At 44.3% G+C, this 23241-nt stretch overlaps 1 protein-coding gene across 5 annotated transcripts in view; it reads right to left on the bottom strand.

The window, feature by feature from the left end:
• Nucleotides 1-19916, bottom strand: part of LOC114795806 (protein shisa-6-like) — a 54065-nt gene extending 34149 nt beyond the window's left edge. For all 5 annotated transcript variants that reach the window (XM_028989460.1, XM_028989461.1, XM_028989463.1 and 2 more), the window contains exons 1-4: nucleotides 19814-19916; nucleotides 18861-19488; nucleotides 18230-18390; nucleotides 14259-14357 (exon numbers count right to left, since the gene is read on the bottom strand). In XM_028989460.1, the coding sequence (XP_028845293.1) occupies nucleotides 14259-14357; nucleotides 18230-18390; nucleotides 18861-19336 (736 nt within the window). In that variant the 5' untranslated portion in view covers nucleotides 19337-19488; nucleotides 19814-19916. The remainder of the gene's footprint in view (nucleotides 1-14258; nucleotides 14358-18229; nucleotides 18391-18860; nucleotides 19489-19813) is intronic.
• Nucleotides 19917-23241: the final 3325 nt, after the last annotated feature.

The following is a 23241-nucleotide window of genomic DNA, read 5'->3' as shown; positions in this document are numbered from 1 at the left end:
ATGGTGATTATAGCAAAGCTTCAGGGCTCAACACATGGAGAAACAGCACCAATAACCACCAGTAACCATAAGCCTATAACCCATAAACAGACTTGCCAAGAATATCCACATAATCGCAGAAATAAAGACGTTTTGAAAGTATCCAACAGTAGAAGAGTGTTCACTAAGTGATAAAAGAAATCTGGAAAACATTTACATTGACTGCATTTACCAGACGCCCTTATCCAGAGCGACTTACAATCAGTAGTTACAGGGACAGTCCCCCCCTGGACACGCTCAGGGTTAAGCGTCTTGCTCAGGGACACAATGGTAGTAAGTTTTTGTACAAACCATCACCAACCCTGCACTGACACCATTTGCAGGCTCACTCTACCCTGGAAGGGGGTCCCTCTCTGTATCACTCCTTCCCAAAGTTTCTTCCTTTCTTTTTTTCTCCATCCTAGAGTTTTTTTGTGTGGAGTTTTTCCTTGTGTGCAGAAGGGTCAAGTGTGGGGGGTGTCAACTGTTGGGTCTGTCAAAGCCCATTGAGACATACTGTATGTGATTTTCAGGCTATATAAGAAATAAATGTTACATTTACAGCATTTACTTAACCAGAGCAACTTACAATCAGTAGTTACAGGGACAGTCCCCACCGGAGCAACTTAAGGTTAAGTGTCTTGTTCAGGGACACAATGGTAGTAAGTGGGATTTGAACCTGGGTCTTCTGGTTCATAGGCAAGTGTGTTACCCACTAGGCTACTACCACCAAACGTGCTGCTATGACAAGTGTTGTGTCGGGTCACACTGACAATTAAAAAACAGGCCATATGTATTTTCAACTGATAAATGCTCGAACAATCTGTCTTCAGAAGATGTATGTCAGCACTGGTAGGGTGAGCAATGCTGCGTGTTGGTACATGATCTGAACCAGCTGCTGGACGGGCCGGGCAGATTGTAAGGACCGTGAGGCAAACGGCATTCTTTAAAACACACATTCACACACAACGCTGACGTACATTATTCTCGCATACACAGGAAAATGTATTCTCCGTTTTTTGTCAGAAAACCTTTTCAAACAACCAAACTCCTGCTGCAGTGGTCACACACAATGAGCACAACACGATGGGCTGGGCGTATAACAACAGCTTCTTGTACTGGCTGTGTTTATACCAAAAAAGCCGACTCTTACAATAGTACACAATGAAGAAATACAAGCCTTGTCTAGCTGCCCAACATCTCCTGTTGTCAGCTGCATTGCGAACAGGCTGTTTCTCCCTCAGTTTCCAAGACAAGCGCCTAACCTGGCCCGTCTGTCCTCACCTCTTCTGCACGTCCCTCAAGAAACGCAAACTGAGGCAGGGTTCACGGGTTCAGTTCCGCAAAGCGTGCGACGGCGCGAAAGGCAGTCCAGGTCGGGTCTTCTGAGACCCAACCCCTGCACACACGTTTCTTCACTTTGAACAGGTCGTCCCTCAGTTAGTTCTCCCGGTCACAGGAGGCATTCTGACCAAAAGGAGGAGTTTTCACAAAACTCCCGTCACCAGTAAACAGAACAGCGCTAAAGTGTAACATGTACAACCTACTCTACTCTACTAATAATTATAACCTATATTAATACAAATCAACTGCAACATGATTGCAACTGTGAATATTAATAACAGAGGTCTTAGCTCATTTGATTCCTTTCTGGAAAAAAGTCAAATATCAGTAATGCTTAATGAAGGTATCTTGAAATGCATAATTCTAATAAAAAATGAATAAAAGCCTGTTTTCTGCACATTCACCTTTTTTTATCCACTGTGTGCTAGTGTATATGTAGTGGTGAGTGGCACAGGAGGCAGGCTGCTTCCATGGAGACCCCCGGTTTTTCTGCAGTGGCACAGAATGCACAAGCCGTGTTACACCTTTCACGTTAAAGTGACAACTTGCATTGTTGCCACGTCGGCTCCTGCCAATCTGAGTCTTGGCATTAAGCAACTCCGTAGATAATCACTGCAGCTTTTGGGGAAAAAAAATATTTTTAACAGTTTTGACAATATTGGCAGCTTTCATCCAACAGTAAGTGTAAGATGAAGAACCAAGAAGAAGCCGTTTTTAATACATTGGGCAACATTTTCTAACGGTGTTTTAGCATAAGGGCAAAGGTGTCCTCAAGATTTACATCCATAAAGAGACAAAACAAGAACCAAAGAATTTCCATCATGATTGCACATGTGACATATAGATGGTCGCAGGTTTTAGTCCTGCAAAATGAGGAGGTAAACCAAAATGAGCTTATCCTACCACTGCTATGCTGACGACACACAACTCATCTTCCCTCTTCCTCCCTCAGATGCACATGCTGCTTCCAAAATCTCTGCACGTCGAACTGACATTTCATCTTGGATGGCAGCCCATCATCTAAAATTCAATCCCACCGAAACAGAACTAATGTTCATTCCAGCAGATTCTTCACCACATCAGGATCTTGCTAGCTACCTGAACAACTCTCAGATCTCTCCTTCTACAGCGGCACGCCATCTTGGAGTAACTATAGACCACCAACTCTCCCTCTCGACACACATCACCATCTAGATTCCACCCAGATACTTGTTGAGTCCCTAGTAATCTCCCTACTGGATTACTGTAACTCCCTTCTAGCAGGTCTACCTTTGAGTGCCACCCGGCCACCACGGCTAACATACATTAGAGCAGCATGACTTGTCTTCAACCTTCGGAAATTCTCCCACACCACCCCACTGCTACGCTCCCTCCACCGCTGAAGGTATGAGGAAGACACTCATCTAGACTCTCCTCTGTCTTGGCCCCTAGATGGTGGAATGAACTTCCCCTCGAGGTCAGAGCAGCACAGTCATGGAGTGTTTTCGAATGGAAGCTCAAGAACTTCTCAAGAACTTCAAATGGAGTGTTTACAAATGGAAGCTCAAGAACTCAAGAGAAAACTTAGACTAACTTTCTTCTAGTCTGACTTATGCAGGAAAAACAACAACAGAGTGAACAATGTGAAGCAGAACTGATTACTTCATAGATGGTAACATGAAAGCACGCTGTAATGTGCTTGGGTAAGGGCGTCTTCCAAATGCTGTAAATGTAAAGTAGCATGTGTGAGCGCTGTCCTCCCATTGTAAAATCTGTTCATAAAAACCTCATTAAAGATCATTAACTTAAATTTGCCTTTACACTTGAAGGCTACAATAAGTAAAATATACTAATCCCTGTACAGAAATCATTTAAATAAGAAATAAACCAAAGTAATTAAAACAGAAATGTAATCTAACAAAAAAACATTTAATTTACAAAAAAAGAGAAAAGATGTACGTCATTTTAGCTCAACAATTCTTTTCGAGTGAAATGTAGCCTGCTGTCCTTCTCTGGAAGGACGTGATCTCTCTGGGCTCATTTTATCTCTAGTAGAAGAAAAAAAACCCTCATTATCTCAATTAATGAAGCTTTTTAACATTTGCCGGTCCAAGAATATCACACGGTAGAATAATGCGCTGTATTTCATAATGGAACATAGAGAAATGCAGGGGCTACGCAACTCAACGACACAATCTTGGATCTGGTTCTTCAGACCAGCCAACCTAACACATCAAATACATGGAAACTGGAGGTGTGAACCTTCACTGGTCTCACAATTCGATTATCGGTGTATCATGATGCACCCCATCAATTTTTCTTTGTTTCTTCACATTATGCTTTCAGAAACGTCAGTGAGATGAATGCAAACTGTTTTACAAAGCGTCCGAAAAGCATCTGCATTTGGATGATGTTCAAAGGCGTCAAGAGAACGCAGCTACAAAGCAGAGGGAGCTCATTTGGAACGTCCGTGTGGCCGAGGCGGAACTCCTGCCCGGACCGGCGCTGTACTCGGATCAGGAAGCCACAGCCGGCGCTACGTTTTATCTAGAAAATAACCAAGCAAGGTCATTGCGATGTAATCAGTTATGTTCCACGTCCGCATCGCCATGCATCAATTGTGAAATTAATCTCAACACTCCTAATGGACACTACTGAACATGGCAGCATTTCCTGAACCCAATACTGTGTGGTAGATACCGCCCCTCCACAGTCATTCTAAACGCGCCAACTGCGGAATAAAGGACAGATATCCGGGTGGATTATACCTGGGGCTGATAATTCCTAATTTGCTTCCCATTACTTTACACAATGCCACGAGACCGCTCCGAGCCAGTGTGGTCCGAATGACAAGGCAGCTCCCCATTCAGATTTCCCCCCACAATGGGAGGACGGGAAAACAATCATCCTGTTTGTGGAGCCTCACAATGTCGTGAGAAAATAGTAACGGGAGAGGAGAAGATGAAGGAGGAAGGGGACGACTGCTCCCCCATCACTGCGCATGAATTATAGATTACTGGCAACTCAAGTTTGCCTCGCAGGTGGCGCGGCTGATGGATTTGAGGTCAAGAAAGCAGGATTGATAACGGGTGCCTTTTATTGGCATTTTCCTCTAATGAGAATACATATTGGGGGGGGGGGGCTGACTGTTTGTCATCCGCTCACACGGCACCTACATGCCGCAAATATTAAGCATGCACGAGTTCTATGATTTTTATATCCTGTCTACGTGTAGAAAGAAGCAAAAAGAAATGCGAATGCCTCAGTCTTTGACTAAATGAGAACCGGCGGCCGATCTTGTCCGCCCTTTCCTTGCGAGTGTGTTACACACCGTAGCAGTCAGGGTAATCTCATCTGTCCTGGTATCAGATTAGGAGGCGTCTGCGGCCCTCTGAGTCATATATCTCTCATCTGTAGCATCCTTCCTGAAACCTGGAGCTCCTCGGGGCAGGAAATCATACGAAGCAACCGCAGCCTCAATCACCTTGGCAACGCCCTGATGTAGCGAGAAAAAAAAAAACTTTACAGCCATTAAAATTGCGATCGACGGTTTGGAGTTTTGCCGCCACGGGCCACTCCGTAATAATTGTTTCAGCGTCTGGGTTTTATTCCTATTCGGGATAATTGTGACTGTGGCTGCTCCAACAGACCCGGCAGACAGAACAAGCTGCTGAAGAGCCTTATCTGGTATTGAGGGGGAGCACAAACGGATTACCCGCCTGCAAGAACGAGCCTGCGCCGAGAAGCGGCTGCAACAATGCACTCATTCATGCGGCGGCGGCAAACAATTCCAATGATATAAGCAGCACGTCGACGAGCAGCGCTGTGGGGGGGTTAGGTGTGTGCTGCTATGCAGCAGATACCAAAATGGCAGGGACATGGTTGGGACTGTCCTACGATGCAGAGATTTTGAGATGCAGAGAAGTCTGAAAATGAGCCTCGTTAGCACACACTTCTAATGGAGTTCTAATCGGCATAATATAATATAAACCAATAAGTGCCAAAGCACATAAAAAGGGTACAAAACCTTTATTAAACATAAAAAACATTTTGAAAATTAAACTAAAAGTTAATAAAAAGTCAACAGCCTCCAATGATGTCAAATTTTTTTTAATGAGCTCTAAAAAAACGTTGAAAACAGGCAATTAATTTTTGTATTTGTAAGGCGCTTTTTACAATGTACATGAGCACAAAACCTCTAAAATAAAAGCGATGCAGTGTGAGCCCCAGGCGATAACAGCAAGGAAAAAATTCCTCGAAGGATACAAGACTCTTGTGAGACACGATGAAAGAAAGTGAAGTGAATTGTCATTGTGAAACACCCCAGCACACGGTGACACAATGAAATGCGTCCTCTGCATTTAGCCATCACCCTTAGTGAGCAGTGTGTGGGGACGGTGCATTGCTCAGTGGCACCTCGCGGCACCTTGGTGGCCCGGGACTCGAACCTTACCTCCTTACCTGCTAGGCCACCACTGCCCCTGGTGATTAATAACTACGTACAGTGTAGCGGTATATACGGATTGCATTCGGATAGGATCGCCATGATTGGGTACAAGTCCATTGTGGAGTGTGCAAAGCATTTGTCCGTCGAATGAGTAGAACAGAGTGAAGTGTATGAAGTGAAGGCGTGCAGCAGGGCATCTACATTCGCCGCAGGACTCCGCCAAAGCTCCCTGGGGTGTTCTAGCACCACCCCGCAATGCAAGGGTCGGTGCAATGATGTCAGGCTACAGGCAAAAAAACTCGCCGTATACCACAAGATTAAGAGACTGTTCACTCATTTTGCAAAGTCTAGGAAATCCTAATGAATATTATGCCCATTTTACTAATGCAAAATATCTGAATGATGCACAACAATAACCTCTCATGGCCATTCTTTCTGTTTTTGTGCCCCCGTGTGCATAACAAGCGCACTTTTGTCTAATGTGCCATCATGTGGAGTACAGCCGGCCGGCCGATGAAGCTTTGCAATCCAGAGTGAGCTCCGGCTTCACGATCCTGCACACCTGACTGCCAGGCAGACTGCCCGATAGCTTCAAGTGTCTAAAATGGACGTCTACAGGGGCCGGCTGAGGGAGAGATGTCAGCAGTCTGCGTCCCACATGTCCAGCCACGCCATTTGTCCACTGTCCAGCAAGCGAATAAGTCAAACGTCTTTCAGTGACCTGAACAAATAGACAGCAGGTCACTCTGATTATTTTTAGAGCACCAGCGCTCTCTATATAGAAGGACGGTTCTAGGAACATCTATGACGTACCCTGCTTACTGAAGCACTTTCAGACACACACTGTTCTCTAAAAACCGAACCGTCTGGCCTGCATTTACTCAACTCAACAAACCGACTCATCGACTCATGCAACAACAAAAAAACTGTCAAAATTTGTGTGCACACTCACACGCACACACACACACACACACACACACATATATATATATATATATATATATATGTTTCCTCAGCTCTAATTCATGTTTGTGCTATACGATGGAATATTTTTGTAGGTGAAATGACAGTGAAACATTTTGAGTCGAGAGGTTTCCACAGGTTTCAAATATCCGATTAGATTCGCTGGGGTACACATCCACCAAAAAGACCACACTCCAGTGATGGCATCAAACCGTGCAGAATTTTAAACGTGTTCTCCTTCATGATCCTGTATTGCCTCTGAGGACGTGACACATCTGAACCCACTGTAAAAAGCAACTATGAAAAGTCCAGTCTTATTTTTCCTGTTTACTGGACACTGCATTGTCCCACCCATGGCCGCAGATGCCGGGGTCGATCCTGAGAACACGGTAGAGAATCAGCCCATCGCAGGGTGCACACACTCACACACCCCACTCATGCCCAGTTCATCTAGTGTACATGCCTTTGGATGGTGGGAAGAAACTGGAGAACCCAGGGGGAAGCCCCCACTAACACGGAGCGAGTATGTAAACTCCCCTCACACACCCTCCGAGTCGGGATTCAAACTCACAACCTTGCGGGTGTGAGGCCACGTCATGCTGCCCCTGTTCTCCTAGTCTGGCTGAATCTCCTAGTCTGGAGATTCTCTGGCAAATTAAATCAAAATGCCAAAAATTCTGTAATATTTGCTTGTTACTTGTCCTAGTATTTTAGATGAATACTCTGGATGGAACCTCATTTAATTTCAATGTATTTAAAAAATGAAGGTTTTGCAGACATTTTTAATGTCTCACAATGTAAACTTTTTTACTAATTTCAATTAAATTCAAAGCAACTTAAATAAAATATTCATACAACAGATCACATTTTAATTCTTTCATATGTTAAACTTAACAGCAGTCATGTAGCTTTCAGACCAGTGACGTTGTTGTCCCGCGCATCATGTCCTGTGCTTCACACCATCTTGGTCATTTTAATTGCATATATTGGTATTGCATGAACATTACTTTATTGAAATGTTGCACAGTTTTAACACCCATTATAACAATGGTGCAATAATAATTATATTTGGTGCAATAATTTTGTCTGAATGCTTATAGAATTCACAGAATTTTATTGTGGAAGTTGGTTTTAATAAGTGAGACTAGTTTTCTGTGTCCCGTGCATCACATGGCAAGTTTTCAAACTGCTTGTACTTCTTGTTCATAGTTCTGTCCACTAGTTATGGGGATAAAGTAACAAAATGTCTCACAGCACACTCACTCCACCAGCTTGGCGGTAGTAGCCTAGTGGGTAACACACTCGCCTATTAACCAGGAGGCCTAGGTTCAAATCCCACTTACTACCATTGTGTCCCTGAGCAAGACACTTAACCCTAAATTGCTCTGGGGGGGGGGACTGTCCCTGTAACTACTGATAGTAAGTCGCTCTGGATAAGGGCGTCTGATAAATGCTGTAAATGTAAATTCCCATGTTCATCCTGCTGCATCTCTTCCCCACATCTCTGGCTGCTCCGTTGGACCATGACACCTTCTTCCATCAATTCAAGCGCCGGTCCTGATGCTCATGTTCTTTTGGTGCTGTGTAGACATCAGCATGGACACCCTGAACAGTCTGCAGTGATGCAAGTCCATGCACAGAATGTGTGCTCTGACCAAGTCCATCTAGAGCAACTAACTGGCCCAATATGACACATTATGCGTAAACGTAGTTGATTATTTGTCATATTTAAACTATGTGTATCTAAACCTTGCCATTTTGTCTACGGTTCTTGTACACAGCAAGAGAATAAAGTTCACTTGGTCTAATTTGCTTCGATTTTATTGCAGAGGACCTGTTCAGAAACCCAAATGTGGACGTGGTTGCCCGTGGGCACCTGCTCGCTTTGGTCCAGCCCACACATCACTGCTGACGATGGAGCGATGGAGCTCTGTTGACGGGGCGCTGGATCTCATGAATTCCAAGTTCAATGTTCAAATGCGAATGCGAACTCTCTCAGCTCCAGCGCAGGCATCAGACTTGTGCAAGAGACGAATTTTAACCCCACTCTTTACTTCGCTTGTACTCTCGACAGCATTTCATATTCTAGACTAAAGCGATGGAGACAAGAGGTGTAAGCAGTCAGTTTCACTGGAGGCGGAAAGGCAGGACTCTCGCAGCACTTAAACAGACAGCTGGACAAGAAGAGGAGGAGGATGACTCAGATGGCATCTGCGGGGCCGTGGGCGGCACTTCCTGTTTGTTGCCATGTTAATGAAGGCACCTGCCCCCAGCTCTTAATCATTGGCTTCGGCGGCCCCGCCCCCAGTCCCAGGAACGGTGGGCGTTTCAGTCCCGGCAGACGCTAAAATACTCGCACGCTATCATTTTAGCGTCCCGTTTGATTACTCGCCCACGGATTTTTACCAGAGTCTTCACTCTGCAACCCCAAGACTTAATCATGACTACGTCTGCATTCCTCAAACTATTTTGAAGCACTCAACTCGGATTTTCGTAGACTCTTTTTTTTTTTCATTTACTGTGCATTAATCATTGGGCTCAAAGTGTTACTGGGAGTGTTAATGATGCTACTCAGTAAGCGCATATGGATGCATGAATATGGATGAGATCTGAAGCACACAGACAGGTCCAGTTTAGCTCTGCAGCAACCTTAAATGTTTTTGTTAAATATGAAATAAGGAATAAAATACAGTTGGTTAATCATGCATTTGTTAGCAATATAATTATATAAACATATTATATAAGCACAATAAGTAGAAATATAACTTTTTGCCAATATTCATAAGGTGGATAGGCCACACTTTACTGTGTGCATGATAATTCACGCACACAAATGCTAATTATGTACATGCTCATATTCAGTGGATGAAAAGTAAAGCATCAGAGGCATTGGGTGTAATTTGCTGAAAAGTCTAAAAATAATTAGTCAGACTGGTTATAATTTAAATTTCAATTTATAGCCAAGCGATACATTTTTGTTAAAAATCCCTGATAATTCCATCTAGTGGCAGTTTTTGTATAATTGCCTAATAAAAAGTAATATCATAGACAACAGATCTGAGCAGTCAGAACTGTATTTTGGATATCTTAAGGCCAAAATATGCTCACAATCATTGGAAATTATCATCATAATTTATCATCACAAATTGAGGTTTTCCTAAAATTGCATTTCATTTAAAAGAGTTAGATTATAATCAGTGATAATAAAACTGACTGATCATTCTTTCTGAAGGACCTGATATCAGATGGTCCTTCACCAAGTGTGATTTACTACAAAGAATATATATAATGAAATAAACTTGCTGTAAGTGTTTATCAAATCATTTATACACATTTTCCAACAAAAAAACAATATTTCAAAAATGAGTTCCTTGCTATTGTAAATTCTGCTTCTGGGATTTACTGTACGCTGATGAATGCATAAGTACGAGCACCTATAACGTTTCTACTCTACATTCCCATTGAGCCCAGGTTGGAGATGAAGCAGCATATTCTCTTATTCATGAAGCCTGCTCCGGCGAGAGCGCCACTGGAGAGGCGGAGCCGCGCTTCTGCAGGGATCTGACCCACATTCGCTCGGCTAACACTCAAGCAGGGGTCACAACCCCACTCTGCCGCTCAGATGTCATTAGATCCCTCCTCTTCCTCGCGGCTCACTGGGACACAGGGAACGGTAATTGCAGGTAGGCGGCGGTGGAGATGAACTCTGCGAAGGCCTCGCCGAACCGTGCATTAAACCCCCCGGCACCTTCCGCGAGCACGGCCCACAACATGCCTCCGTGTTTATGGTAATTGGTAAATGACGAGTCTGCGGTTAGGGGCTGTGACCTTAGACATATCCTCACTGCCATGTTTCCCAGAATCCTGCAGCCAACTGGTACCTTAACCCAGTCCCACTGAGCTACCTTCAGCAGTCACATTTGTCTCTAAGCAAAAAGTCACTTTGTGCTTAAAAAATTTAGTGGGACTCAGTGTGTGTGTGTGTGTGTGTGTGTGTGTGTATATATATATATATATACACACACACACACACACAACACACACACTGTGCAAAAATGTCCCATGATGGGCGTGAATGCATATCACACAGGTAACGTTGCCGACTCTCCTCAGCAGCGATGCATGAGTGAGAGTATGTAATGAGTCCCACTAAATTGACATGTGTGTGTGTGTGTGTGTGTGTGTGTGTGTAATGGCCTATGTCGTACAGTGCAACCGTCTGCCGCTGCTTCTGTTTGTTTTTCTCCGAGACACGGAATCAAGCACCCAGACTACTGGCAGACCCCAGTGATCAGACCAGCAAATAAATCCTGGTTCCTGACAACTGCTTAACAAGGACATACCATGAAACAAACCAGAGGGTCACTACAGCCACCACCACCGTTCCAACTACAGCTATAGGGATCTTCAAATGGACCAGTAACATCATTATGGACACGTAATCTAGACCATGACACTGACTACATCCTGGACTTCTCCAACCCTACAACCGTAGGACTTATCATTATATCATCCCCAACCCTGCACTGACACCATTTGCAGGCTCACTCTACCCTGGAAGGGGGTCCCTCTCTGTATCACTCCTTCCCAAGGTTTCTTCCTTTCTTATTTTTCTCTCTCCTAGAGTTTTTTTTTTGTGTGGAGTTTTTCCTTGTGTGCAGAAGGGTCAAGTGTGGGGGTGTCAACTATAGGGCCTGTCAAAGCCAATTGAGACATACTGTATGTGATTTTGGGCTATATAAGAAATAAATGTTGTTGTTGTTGTTGGCTGTGAAGGGATTCGTTCCTTTGATTCCTATTGGCTCAGTGGCGACTCGAGTGACTGTGACTTGGTCTCCGGCCCTTGCCCCGTGGCCACCGCAGCTCTGGAATGATCTCACAGCTCATATTTCATCAGCTGTAGACAAATGGAGCTGCCTTGCCTGAGCTGCACATGAGTGAATATGTCACGGCGAAACGGGCAGTGAGGACACAGGCAAGCCGCAGCTCTGAGGCGGCGCCGCCCCTACCCACCTCCGCGCCGGATGCGTTCTCTGTTCATCCGCAGACCGGCGACGGCGGGAAGTCGTTTACCACAATTACACACCGAATCGCTTGTTCCACGGCGGCTCGGTGCATTCATAAATAAGGCAGTCCGCAGCAACAGTTCCTGCGGAGACGTGATAAACTATGGGATGTGTAAGAACACAGGCCGCGGGTACATGCTAATTAAGCCGTCATCAGCACAATGCCTCCCGTGACGTGCGTCAGGAAATCTGTTCTCTTCTCGGGGAAAAAAAAAAAGAAGCTATTAATAAAAGGCGACTTGAATTCTTTTACCTTCGGAAAGTGCTGATCTGTAACCCTTCATGTGCTCTCATCTCCACTTCGCTCACGTAAACGTTGCTTCAAAGAATCGTTCTGAAGCGGACCACGCCATTAAAAGTGTTTTTTTTTTTTTCAGGAGGAGTGCTACACTCAAGGCGGCAAAATGAGCGGCGGCCCACGCTCCAAAGGTGCCGCTGCAGCCCATAGCCGAGAACCCATTACGTTTCCACAACGAATTCATACGCACAGCACAATCCCTGCGCCTTCATGACAGTTTCGGGCGCTTCACCTGAGCTTTAGCACCTACATGTAGTCTACTGCACCAATTCATTAGCACCCTAAGTGCAGCGCCGCTAAGTATAGCAGGAACATCATAGAATTAAAATCTCATTTTTTTTAACCTGCTCCTGATCGTAGGATGTGAATGAAATGTAATGAATAGAATAGAAAAGAATACAATGTGCTGTCTACGTCTGTGCGTAACTTTTGAACGTAACTTGCACTCGATAAGTGCGTCTGATAACAGACGTAATTGTAAAATGTGAATGTTACACCTTCTTTCTGTACCTTTACAAATACACATTCTACTATTTCCCTTTGGGATATATAAAGTACCTACACACAAATATATATACATTTATACAGTACAGGCCAAACGTTTGGACACACCTTCTCATTCAATGTATTTTCTTTATTTTCATGACCATTTACTTTGGTAGATTCTCATGGAAGGCATCAAAACTATGAATGAACACATGTTGAGTTATGTACTTAACAAAAAAAGGTGAAATAAGTGAAAACATGTTTTAAATTCTAGTTTCTTTGCTCTGATTACTGCTTTGCACACTCTTGGCATTCTCTCGATGAGCTTCAAGATGTCGTCACCTGAAATGCTTCTCCAACAGTCTTGAAGGAGTTCCCAGAGGTGTTTAGCACTTGTTGGTCCAGCTCACCCCAGACCATCTGGACTGGGTTCAGGTCTGGTGACTGTGGAGGTCAGGTCTCCACTTTTTGTTAAGTACATAACTCCACATGTGTTCATTCATAGTTTTGATGCCTTCAGTGAGAATCTACCAACGTAAATGGTCATAAAGTAAACACATTGAATGGGCACATTGTGCCCAAACTTTTGGCCTGTACTGTGTGTGTGTGTGTGTGTGTGTGTGTATATATATATATATATATATATAAACATTTCTGTGCAAAAGTCTTAATACAAACCAGAACAAAACCATTTTCACGAAGTGTGTAGAGACTGTTGTTCTCTGTGAAGTGATTGTCATTGTGAAACACTGCAGCACAGCACATGGTGACACAATGAAATGTGTCCTCTGCTTTTAACCCTGGTGACAGTGGGCAGCCACTTAGCTCAGTGGCACTTTGGCAGCTCGGGGTTCCTTCAACCTTCAGATTACGGGTCCTCTTCCTTACCCGCTCGGCCACCACTGCCCCGCAACACAATATTGTTCTCCATCTGAAGACTTTTGGTTGTAGGAGAACATTCATTACTTTACTGAGTTGGGAGAGACCACCACCAGTTTGATCATGGAGATCTGCCATTTAGTAGTCAAAGCTACTACAAAGCGGTGAGAAACACGGAACTACAAAAGGAAGAAGAAATAGCTGCAACTCACTATCACCTCTTGAGGTAAAACGCGGCATTACAAGCGGCAGGCTGCTGCTAGCTGATTAGCGTGTTCATTTTGGTAAATATCTCTAAATCAGAATTCAAAGGCATGTACATGTACAAGGCATAATTTAAAAACTAGCACTGTTAACACACATTTTAATGCCTTGATAGGTTAATGCTAGCAATTCCTCTAAAACAGAATGGATCAAAACAATCCCAACAGCGGCACAAACTAAAAGCGCTACCAGGCAGCCACCAGCTAGCACTTGATGGATTCTGACAGCAAGATGGGTTTTGATTCCCCTTAAATAAAACCGGGTGTCATTTGCCTCGCTTCCAGGGAAATAATATGAGAAATAATACGTGAGGTGGTCATTTTCATTTGCAGCATTTATCAGACACCCTTATCCAGAGCGACTTACAATCAGTAGTTACAGGGACAGTCCCCCCCCTGGAGACACTCAGGATTAAGTGTCTTGCTCAGGGACACAATGGTTGTTAATTACTGTAACAATTAGACATTTTATCAGAAAAGTGACAATGCTGCAGGAACAGAACAGAACACGGTACCTTTGACATGACCTCGCCCCAAGGTCACAAAGCCAGAAGAGATGAAGTTATGGAGGTCGTGACCTCCGCTGCGACTGCTCTCCTTGGCGTAGTGTCCACCTGAAAACATCAGATACAGCTCACAGTGTGTGCAAAGCGAAGCGTTCTGGCACAGAATGGGAAAACATGGGCACTTATTCATACACAAGGTCGGGATAAACACAGACGCCTCGCGACAAGAGCCCTCCGCAGAATTCTTTTCAGCGTGTGTAGTCAGACACGTGATGAGGCAGGAGTACTGAATCAGCCACGGAGGAGACTGGAGTACCTGTGGCGTTTTACGGTCATTTGACCGTTCACCTATCGAAAAGCACAGTCAAAGGTGATATTGACCGATGTGAATTCACTTTACGTGCCAAGCGGGTAAAATGTACATTCAGAATCAGATGTAACAGACTGGTCTACCAGGTTAAGGCGGCTGTGCATAATAATGAGCGAATCCCTGCCCTGCATGAACTCTACTGCCTCAGACGGCAGATTTGACACCATTGACCATCGTCTGCCAACACCGCCACACATGACCTGACCTTGAGTGCAAATAGAGGTGCTGGCCTTCGAAATTGATCACAGAGGGTTCGAAAAGTACTAGGAGGCTCAGCAAATGCAGGCCTCAGCTCAATCAATGGTTATTTTATTTTGTAATGCTTCAAATTCATTAATAAATGACGCAGATTTTGTGTTTTGTTGTTGTTAATACACCTGCACATGTGTATCTGTGTAAACACGTCAAAAGTTTGGACATTATGACGTTATTTTTTACGTTATAGAACAAAATAATACACGTGAGGTTATGTAATGAACGAAAAAGTCAGGGAGCTTTTGCTCTTATTGTCTGACTTATGTAAGAAAAACTAGAACCCAGTGAAATAAAATTATTGCATTCATGGTTTGAGTCCTAGTGAACCAGAACTGATTACTCCACTGATGGTGACATAAAAGCACGAAAGAAAAGTCGCTCTGGATGAGGACGTCTGCCAAATGCCATGAATGTAAATGCTGTGATGGCAGCATTTCACACTCTTGTCTTGGACAAACGGGGACGTTTTCCAACAGTCCTGAAGCTTTATGCTGAAAATTTTCTGATCATTTACTCATGTCAATGAGCATCTCATCAAGCGGTTTTTGACGATGACAATAGTGAACAAAGCAGCAATGAAGGTAAAAAGAGGAAAAAAGACGATTCAATTAACATTCGTCACTTTCTCCTGATGCAACAAATACTAAATATGGATTCTTCAAAATGGCTCCATCTTAGTCTACCAAATAATTGTCCTTTTCACTGTTTCTGTGCATAAAAATGTCCTGTGCCGTCCTGGACGTATACGAGGCCAACCACCCAGAGGAAGCGGTCGGTGTCTTCCATCTTGGATCCTCGCCCGCTCATAATAGTGAATTTGTTCCTATTGTTGCTGCCCGCCTTTTGTCTTACTGACACCATCTCTCGCCGAGCTCCTTTCCGTCGACTACTCTCCTGGATTTGCCCCTCGACGCCGTTTCAGAACCTCACCGATGCCGGACCTTGCCTGAAGACCAGCCACGGCAAAGACTGAACTCTTGACCTCCCCTGCCGCCCTTCCCATGCCAGCGTCTCCTCTCCCCACCCGCCTGCATCTGCGGCCCTTCCTGGCATGTCTGCTAGTGCGGCCCCGGCCCATCCCCTGACAAAAAAATTATATCTTCTAACATTGTAGTGCCGGAGGGCTTTCGGTATTAACTGTCAATCACTGTTAACCGCCAGTTATTTCTCAGCTCATGCACTTCCACCGCACTGTCTGCACCTCTCCCGCTGCCTTTCTAGTCATCTCATAGAGACCAATACAGCGCTGCATAACTAATGGAAGGAAGTCAGATATCAGACATACCCTCATATCCCCGAGAGGAGCCACAAAAAGAGCAAAAAAGACAATATCGCAATATCACCCTGCCCCGAAACCGCACTGAAGCAATCGCGCAATTCAATTTGGCCATACGGTGGAATATCACCACCACTCTTCCTGGGGATTACTCATCTGATCCTCAGTTCCGAGTAATTTCTAATCTCCCACCGTTTAAAGGCACACGATAATGGTCCAAAAATTCAAAAGCAGCCGTCGGGTCTGAAATGATCACCGGCACCAACAGGGATGTTTCTGCAGAGCATGGGTGGGTGCTCACTTACCGCACGTCACGAAAATTCGTTTAGACGTCCACTGACACACCCTGCGTATCAGGAAATGAGGAGAACGCAGGAAATAGGGGCGCATCTACACCTGGGCGCGTGACGTCTTGACAGGAGCGTGAGCGAGAGCCGTCAATCGCGCCTGTTTACCGCGTGTCTTTCCACGGTTCAGGGTTTTGGATTGATCGACAGGAATCCCTGTAGTCAATATTTCGCGCGATTGGCTACGGGCCTATTACAAAGTCACATGACCGTCCGCTGCTAAATTATGTTTTTCCTTAGGATGCCATTATAAATATTACCCGATAACGCACCTGATGCTGTCATTTTCAACAATTCCATGCAATTCTCAAATACTGGCGGTTCTCGGGTAAAATCAATATCTGTGGGGCAGTGGTGGCCTAGCGGTTAAGGAAGCGGCCCCGTAATCAGAAGGTTGCCGGTTCGAATCCCGATCCGCCAAGGTGCCACTGAGCAAAGCACCGTCCCCACACACTGCTCCCCGGGCGCCTGTCATGGCTGCCCACTGCTCACTCAGGGTGATGGGTTAAATGCAGAGGACAAATTTCACTGTGTGCACTGTGTGCTGTGCTGCTGTGTATCACATGTGACAATCACTTCACTTTTACTTGATATGGTCCTTTTTAAAGATGTTTTACGAGATAGACTAGATAGCAGAGCTTAATATGTACATTACCCATTTCGTCCGCACCATCGTAACGTGTTCGTTTTCAACCACGCAACGGAAGAAACACTGAGGGGCATATTTTACAGTTTACCAGCTCACGCTGCTGAACATTGATCATTTTAAGGCAGCAGACAGAAAGCAAAACCTGATCAGCAGGATAATAAATGAGCCGTTCCTCATGAATTCCTAATTTAGTCCAGCTTCGCGGGACTCGGCCTTGCAGAGACGCAGGTTTGGAGGCTCTTCTGTGCTGTGACACTTTTTATCAGCAACGCAAGAGTTTTAGTCAGCAGTAGAGCAGAGACAATTAGAATATTCCTAAACTGTCCAGGAAGGGACTGTCTCAAGATTTAAAAAGGGAAAGTGTGCTTAGAAGAACTGGGTGTCGGTCTCATCCAATCTCCTGCAGCACAGCCCGGAGTGACACGGTGAACTGTGTCCTCTGCTTTTAACCGTCACCCTTGGTGAGCAGTGGGCAGCCATGACAGGCGCCCGGGGAGCAGTGTGTGGGGACGGTGCTTTGCTCGGTGGCACCTCAGTGGCACCTTGGCGGATCGGGATTCGAACCGGCGACCTTCTGATTACGGGGGCGCTTCCTTAAACCACCGCCCCAAAATTTCTATGATAAGGAGAACGACGAAGAACAACAGGAGAGCCGAATCTCTTTCGCCTACGCGCATCACTTCATTGTTTCAAGAAAAGAAGGAAAATCTGCAATAATACAGTTCGGGTAAAATCAATATCTGATCAATATTTGCAGCTCGGATAAACGGTACCGATTTGTTTGTATTGGTGCCTTTTGCTCAGTAAAACTGGCCTAGTCACAGTGCGCTCAGACAAATTCCATCTCGCACGTTCTTTACATTTATATCCACGGCAGTAGAGGGGCGCGGCCAATCGTTGTCCTCGGAATCCCGATCAAGCCGAGGTGCGAGACGAGCGAATGGCGTCAGACGGTGAGATGTTCCCGCCGGTGCCTACGATACCTCCCCGTACCTCACCCCTCCCGTCTAGCGGCGTGAACATGTCCGCCACGGCCGTATCTGACGAGCGGGCTGACCAGGCAGGAGCAGCCAGGCCTCTTACCGTGGTTGGACTTGGACGCGTGAACGGGCGTGTAGTGGTTCTTGGATCCTGTCCTGACCGGTGTATTGTCCTTGGGCGAACTGTTCATGGCTGCAAAGTTCTCGCAGTCGTACTGCGATATGGGAATGGGTCCTTGTTGCCTAAGAATATCTGCCAGGGCTCTGGAACAAAAAAAAAAAAAAAAAAAGAACTTTCATGAACGTGGTGGACGTGTCCCTCCTGCGCGAATCACGAAGTGGTGGCCGCAAAGGGACAAACAGTACTGGTTTATTGATGGTTTATTGTCAGTACAACAGTATATCCGGTATATGTGTATGGACATAATGTTTCACACAGACCCCCCCATGGTGCAATCATAAAACAAAAATATATGTATATACACACTAAACTAAACTATAATTACAACTCAAATGAAATACTGTACGGTATCTCTATAAAAGAAAAGTAAAACTTTTCTGTACAATGAACAGGTCGAGCAGGACATAACTGGACACTTTGGATGGTTCAAACAGGACACGCAAGGCTGGACGTGTATTCTAGTTGAGTTTATCGGGGTTTTTTTGGGTGCAGCTCCTCTCCGAACGGAAGCCACCCACTGACGTGCACGTTCTAACGTTTAACCGGAGCTCACCTGTGAATGTTCATCTCGGGGGGAGGCTGCGTGGCTTTGTCGTACGCCACTTTGGCGGAGACCCCCAGCACGATGATGAAGGCGATGACCCCGCAGGTGATGTAGACCGCGGCGTTGGTCTGGTCCATGCTCGGGTCGTACGCGTCGCCCGTGGGCACGGGGGAGGGCGGCACGGTCTTCACCCAGGCGGGCTTCTGGTAGTTCTTGCAGGTCCTCTGCTCCAGGCGGTTCCCCTTGAACTGGCAGCAGAAGCGCAGGTAGCACGTCCCGCAGCAGTAGCGGTGGTCGGTGTTGTTGCACTCGAACATCTTGTCGAACTGGCCGCTGACGTCGTAGTAGCCCAGGCAGGTCTCGTGGGCGGGCGCCGCGGTGCCGTTCAGCGCCCGGACCTTCGGGCTCCGGTTCGGCGCGGGCTTGGGCTTCGCGCCCAGCGGCTCCAGGTAGACGAGCAGCAGCAGGAGGTGCCGAGCGCCCATGGCGGCCGGTCCGGTCGGCGGGACAGCACGTGGACGCCCGGAGTCAGCCGGAGCGCGGCGCCGCGGAGGAGCGCGCCGGGGGGCTGCGCTTCTTCATCACGGGGGCCGGGCGCGTCGCGGGAGTCGCGGCGAAGTTCATCTGCGGGGCGAGGCTTCGGTTCGTTCCAGTAGCAACCAAAATGCAGCAAAAAGAAGAAGAAAAAAAAAATAGTTATGCGACTCGCCTTGGTCCAATCACAAACGTGTCCAATCACAAACTAATGAATACAAATGCTGGTTTATAATCATTTGTTTTTAATTCTATATGACTTTTTATCTTCTGCTTTAACCCCAGTTTAAAAAAGACCAGCTGCTTTTTCAAATTATTTTATTTTAATTGTAGTTGCTTTTTTTTTATATATATATATATATATATATATGTATGTATGTAATTATGTATATGTGTATATATGTATAGCAGGACTCATCTTTACTCACCGTGACGATCGGACCCGCTCGCTGGCCGCCGCTGCTCTGCGCGCGCGCCCGTCCCGTCTCGTCGGCGCGAGAGCGCCGCGGTCCGCCTCGACCGCGCTCGGCGTGACGTCAGCGCCGTGACGTCAAGCATGGGGATTATTCCGTCGTAGGCAGCGTGGACGTGTAATTAACAGAATGGGCCGTTTCCAGGCCCGCTAATTCAGGGACATTATTTTATTTATTTATTTATTTATTCATTCATTCATTCATAGAAATTTGCTTTGACACCATTTACCACATGCCTGAAGAGATGAATGGATTTATTTATCTTCTCAGGCAGTGCGGTGGAATTTCTTCCTCTACTTAACAAGGCAAAGGACTGTGAGATGACCAGAGGTGGAAAAATATTGATTAAATAAAAGTATATTTAATAAGGAAAAAGTACCCATCTGTAATTAAGAAAAAAGTGCCAATCAAAAAACTACTAGTAAAAGTAAAAAATTACTTGATTTAGTTCCTTTCAATTACTTGATTTAGTCAAAACTCCAATACAGCACTAGTTGTTTATATTCAACTTTTAGGTGTTATAAACATACAAACTATGTTCACATCACATCATAAAACACTTTCAAGAACAGCTGACCATAAAATACCAAATTCTGAATAGTATGTATCAACATTACAATAAAAAAGAGAAAATCAAAGTATCCAAAACTTTCAACAATTCCTTATTAACAAACGGTGCTTTTTGTTCTTTCTATAGCAAACATAAATATATGAGTTGTCTTTACTGACAAATGAGCACACTGACTGCTGAGATAAGAAATGAAATAAAACGTCCTGCCCAATAGAATTCTACAGTATTAGACTGTAAAACACCTTGCTCAGCAATGTAATGTATTGGATACACAGGCAAAAAGCATATACAGTGCATCTGTCCCACAATCAGGATTGCCAGTGTGTGTGTGTAAAATGCAAATGAGGAAGAAAGCGGCGGCACGAGAGCAGCCAATCAAAGTTCTTGGACAATCAAAGTTCTTGGACATTATGGGAAGAATTTCATCAAATGACTCTATTTTTAATTCATCTGTTACATTGTGTATCTTTTTATTTCAGCGATAATGTCCGCAAAGTCGGCTTGTACTGCACCTGCTGTACAAGCATAAAAGGTCATACAAATATACACAAGAAGTACAAAGTAAAATACATGGAGAGTTCAAATTTGGGAAAACAATCTAAAATAATTTAGCATAAAAACATTACAAGTCTGGGAAAGCTAAAGAGAACAGATGAGTTAGTGTGTCTTGGTCTTGGGCTCAGTCTTGGTACCCTCAAGTCTAGGGGTGTTGAAATTAATCGTATAATCGATTCAGACGTGGATGATTCTGCATCGATGCAGTGCAGAACATAATGGATTACATCATAATGATGTTGCTTGTTCATTGAAGGTTCTCACCTCTACTCAAGTCTCGGCAGTGTCTTGGTCTCTAGGCGGTTTAGGCGGTCTTTACTACAATGATACCCTGGGCCCTGAGTGTCCCGGGATAGGCTCCTGCAGTGAACAAGCAGTCTTCTAAAATCAAATCTAAAGCGAGCATGAGCATGGCGCACCTTTGCAATAAAATCATTTCAAGGTGTAGTGGCAGAAGCATTCCATTTCTACTCTATTCTCGATTGTCATGATGGTTGGTTTATAAGTTGCTTAGTTCTGTTCACAAGCTGGGCTCAAATCAACCGGCCACCAAAAAGGACTAGAAAATAAAGGGAGGCTTCAACAAAATGAAGCCAGTGTGAATACAGCCGAAATCAGTCTGGACCATATGAGACAGGCTGTCAAGGACACGTTCCTATTAACTAATTGATTTCAAAAGAACTTTGAAATGTGGGCAAGTCATTGCATCACAGTATTAAGCTAAATTTAGGGAGTAAAAGTCTTGCTATAAGGATTTAAGTCAGTGTTCTCAGTTCTGTGATTAAAAAGCCCTGAAGCAGTTGCTAAGTTACAATCCATCCTGTGTTACAATCCATCCACTTGTGATGAAATATTTAATGAACTGATACTCATAGAAGTAAGTATCATCTGAAGAATGGCTGGGTAAGAGTTTGCTCTCCCCCCCAGGCTTCTGTCTGGGGGCCACTGTGTCGATCTGAAGTTTGTCACAGTGTCAGGAAATACATACAGCATGACAAAAAGATGAAAAAAAAAGAAATCTTCAAATGGTCATTGAAACGTATCATCTGTACAGTGGCCTTGACATTTACCCTCCAAATACAGCACAGAGACAAGGCAACATGAAAGGCTTCAGTGTGGAGTTTTCCAGTCAGATTCCATCATTGTACAGTAAATAGACACACAACTGTAATTCTATTGCCAATCAGATTCCGTCTTTATAAAGTAAATAAACATGTCTGTATTTCTATTGCCAGTCAGATTCCGTCTTTATAAAGTAAATAGACACACAACTGTATTTCTATTGCCAGTCAGATTCCGTCTTTATAAAGTAAATAGACACACAACTGTATTTCTATTGCCAGTCAGATTCCGTCGTTATAAAGTAAATAAACACTCGACTGTAATTCTATTCCCAGTCAGATTCCATCATTGTACAGTAAATAGACACACGGCTGTATTTCTATTTCCAGTCAGATTCCATCGTTATAAAGTTAATAGACGCACAACTGTAATTCTATTCCCAGTCAGATTCCATCATTGTACAGTAAATAGACACATGGCTTTATTTCTATTTCCAGTCAGATTCCATCGTTATAAAGTTAATAGACGCACAACTGTAATTCTATTCCCAGTCAGATTCCATCATTGTACAGTAAATAGACACACAACTGTAATTCTATTGCCAATCAGATTCCGTCTTTATAAAGTAAATAAACATGTCTGTATTTCTATTGCCAGTCAGATTCCGTCTTTATAAAGTAAATAGACACACAACTGTATTTCTATTGCCAGTCAGATTCTGTCGTTATAAAGTAAATAAACACTCGACTGTAATTCTATTCCCAGTCAGATTCCATCATTGTACAGTAAATAGACACACGGCTGTATTTCTATTTCCAGTCAGATTCCATCGTTATAAAGTTAATAGACGCACAACTGTAATTCTATTCCCAGTCAGATTCCATCATTGTACAGTAAATAGACACATGGCTTTATTTCTATTTCCAGTCAGATTCCATCGTTATAAAGTTAATAGACGCACAACTGTAATTCTATTCCCAGTCAGATTCCATCATTGTACAGTAAATAGACACACAACTATAATTCTATTCCCAGTCAGATTCCATCATTGTACAGTAAATAGACACATGGCTTTATTTCTATTTCCAGTCAGATTCCATCGTTATAAAGTTAATAGACGCACAACTGTAATTCTATTGCCAGTCAGATTCCGTCTTTATAAAGTAAATAGACACACAACTGTATTTCTATTGCC

Source organism: Denticeps clupeoides, chromosome 8, assembly GCF_900700375.1.
Source record: "Denticeps clupeoides chromosome 8, fDenClu1.1, whole genome shotgun sequence".
Classification (NCBI taxonomy): Eukaryota; Metazoa; Chordata; class Actinopteri; order Clupeiformes; family Denticipitidae; genus Denticeps; species Denticeps clupeoides.
Note: the sequence above shows the minus strand (reverse complement) of the source record. Positions and strands in the feature narration are given on the sequence as shown.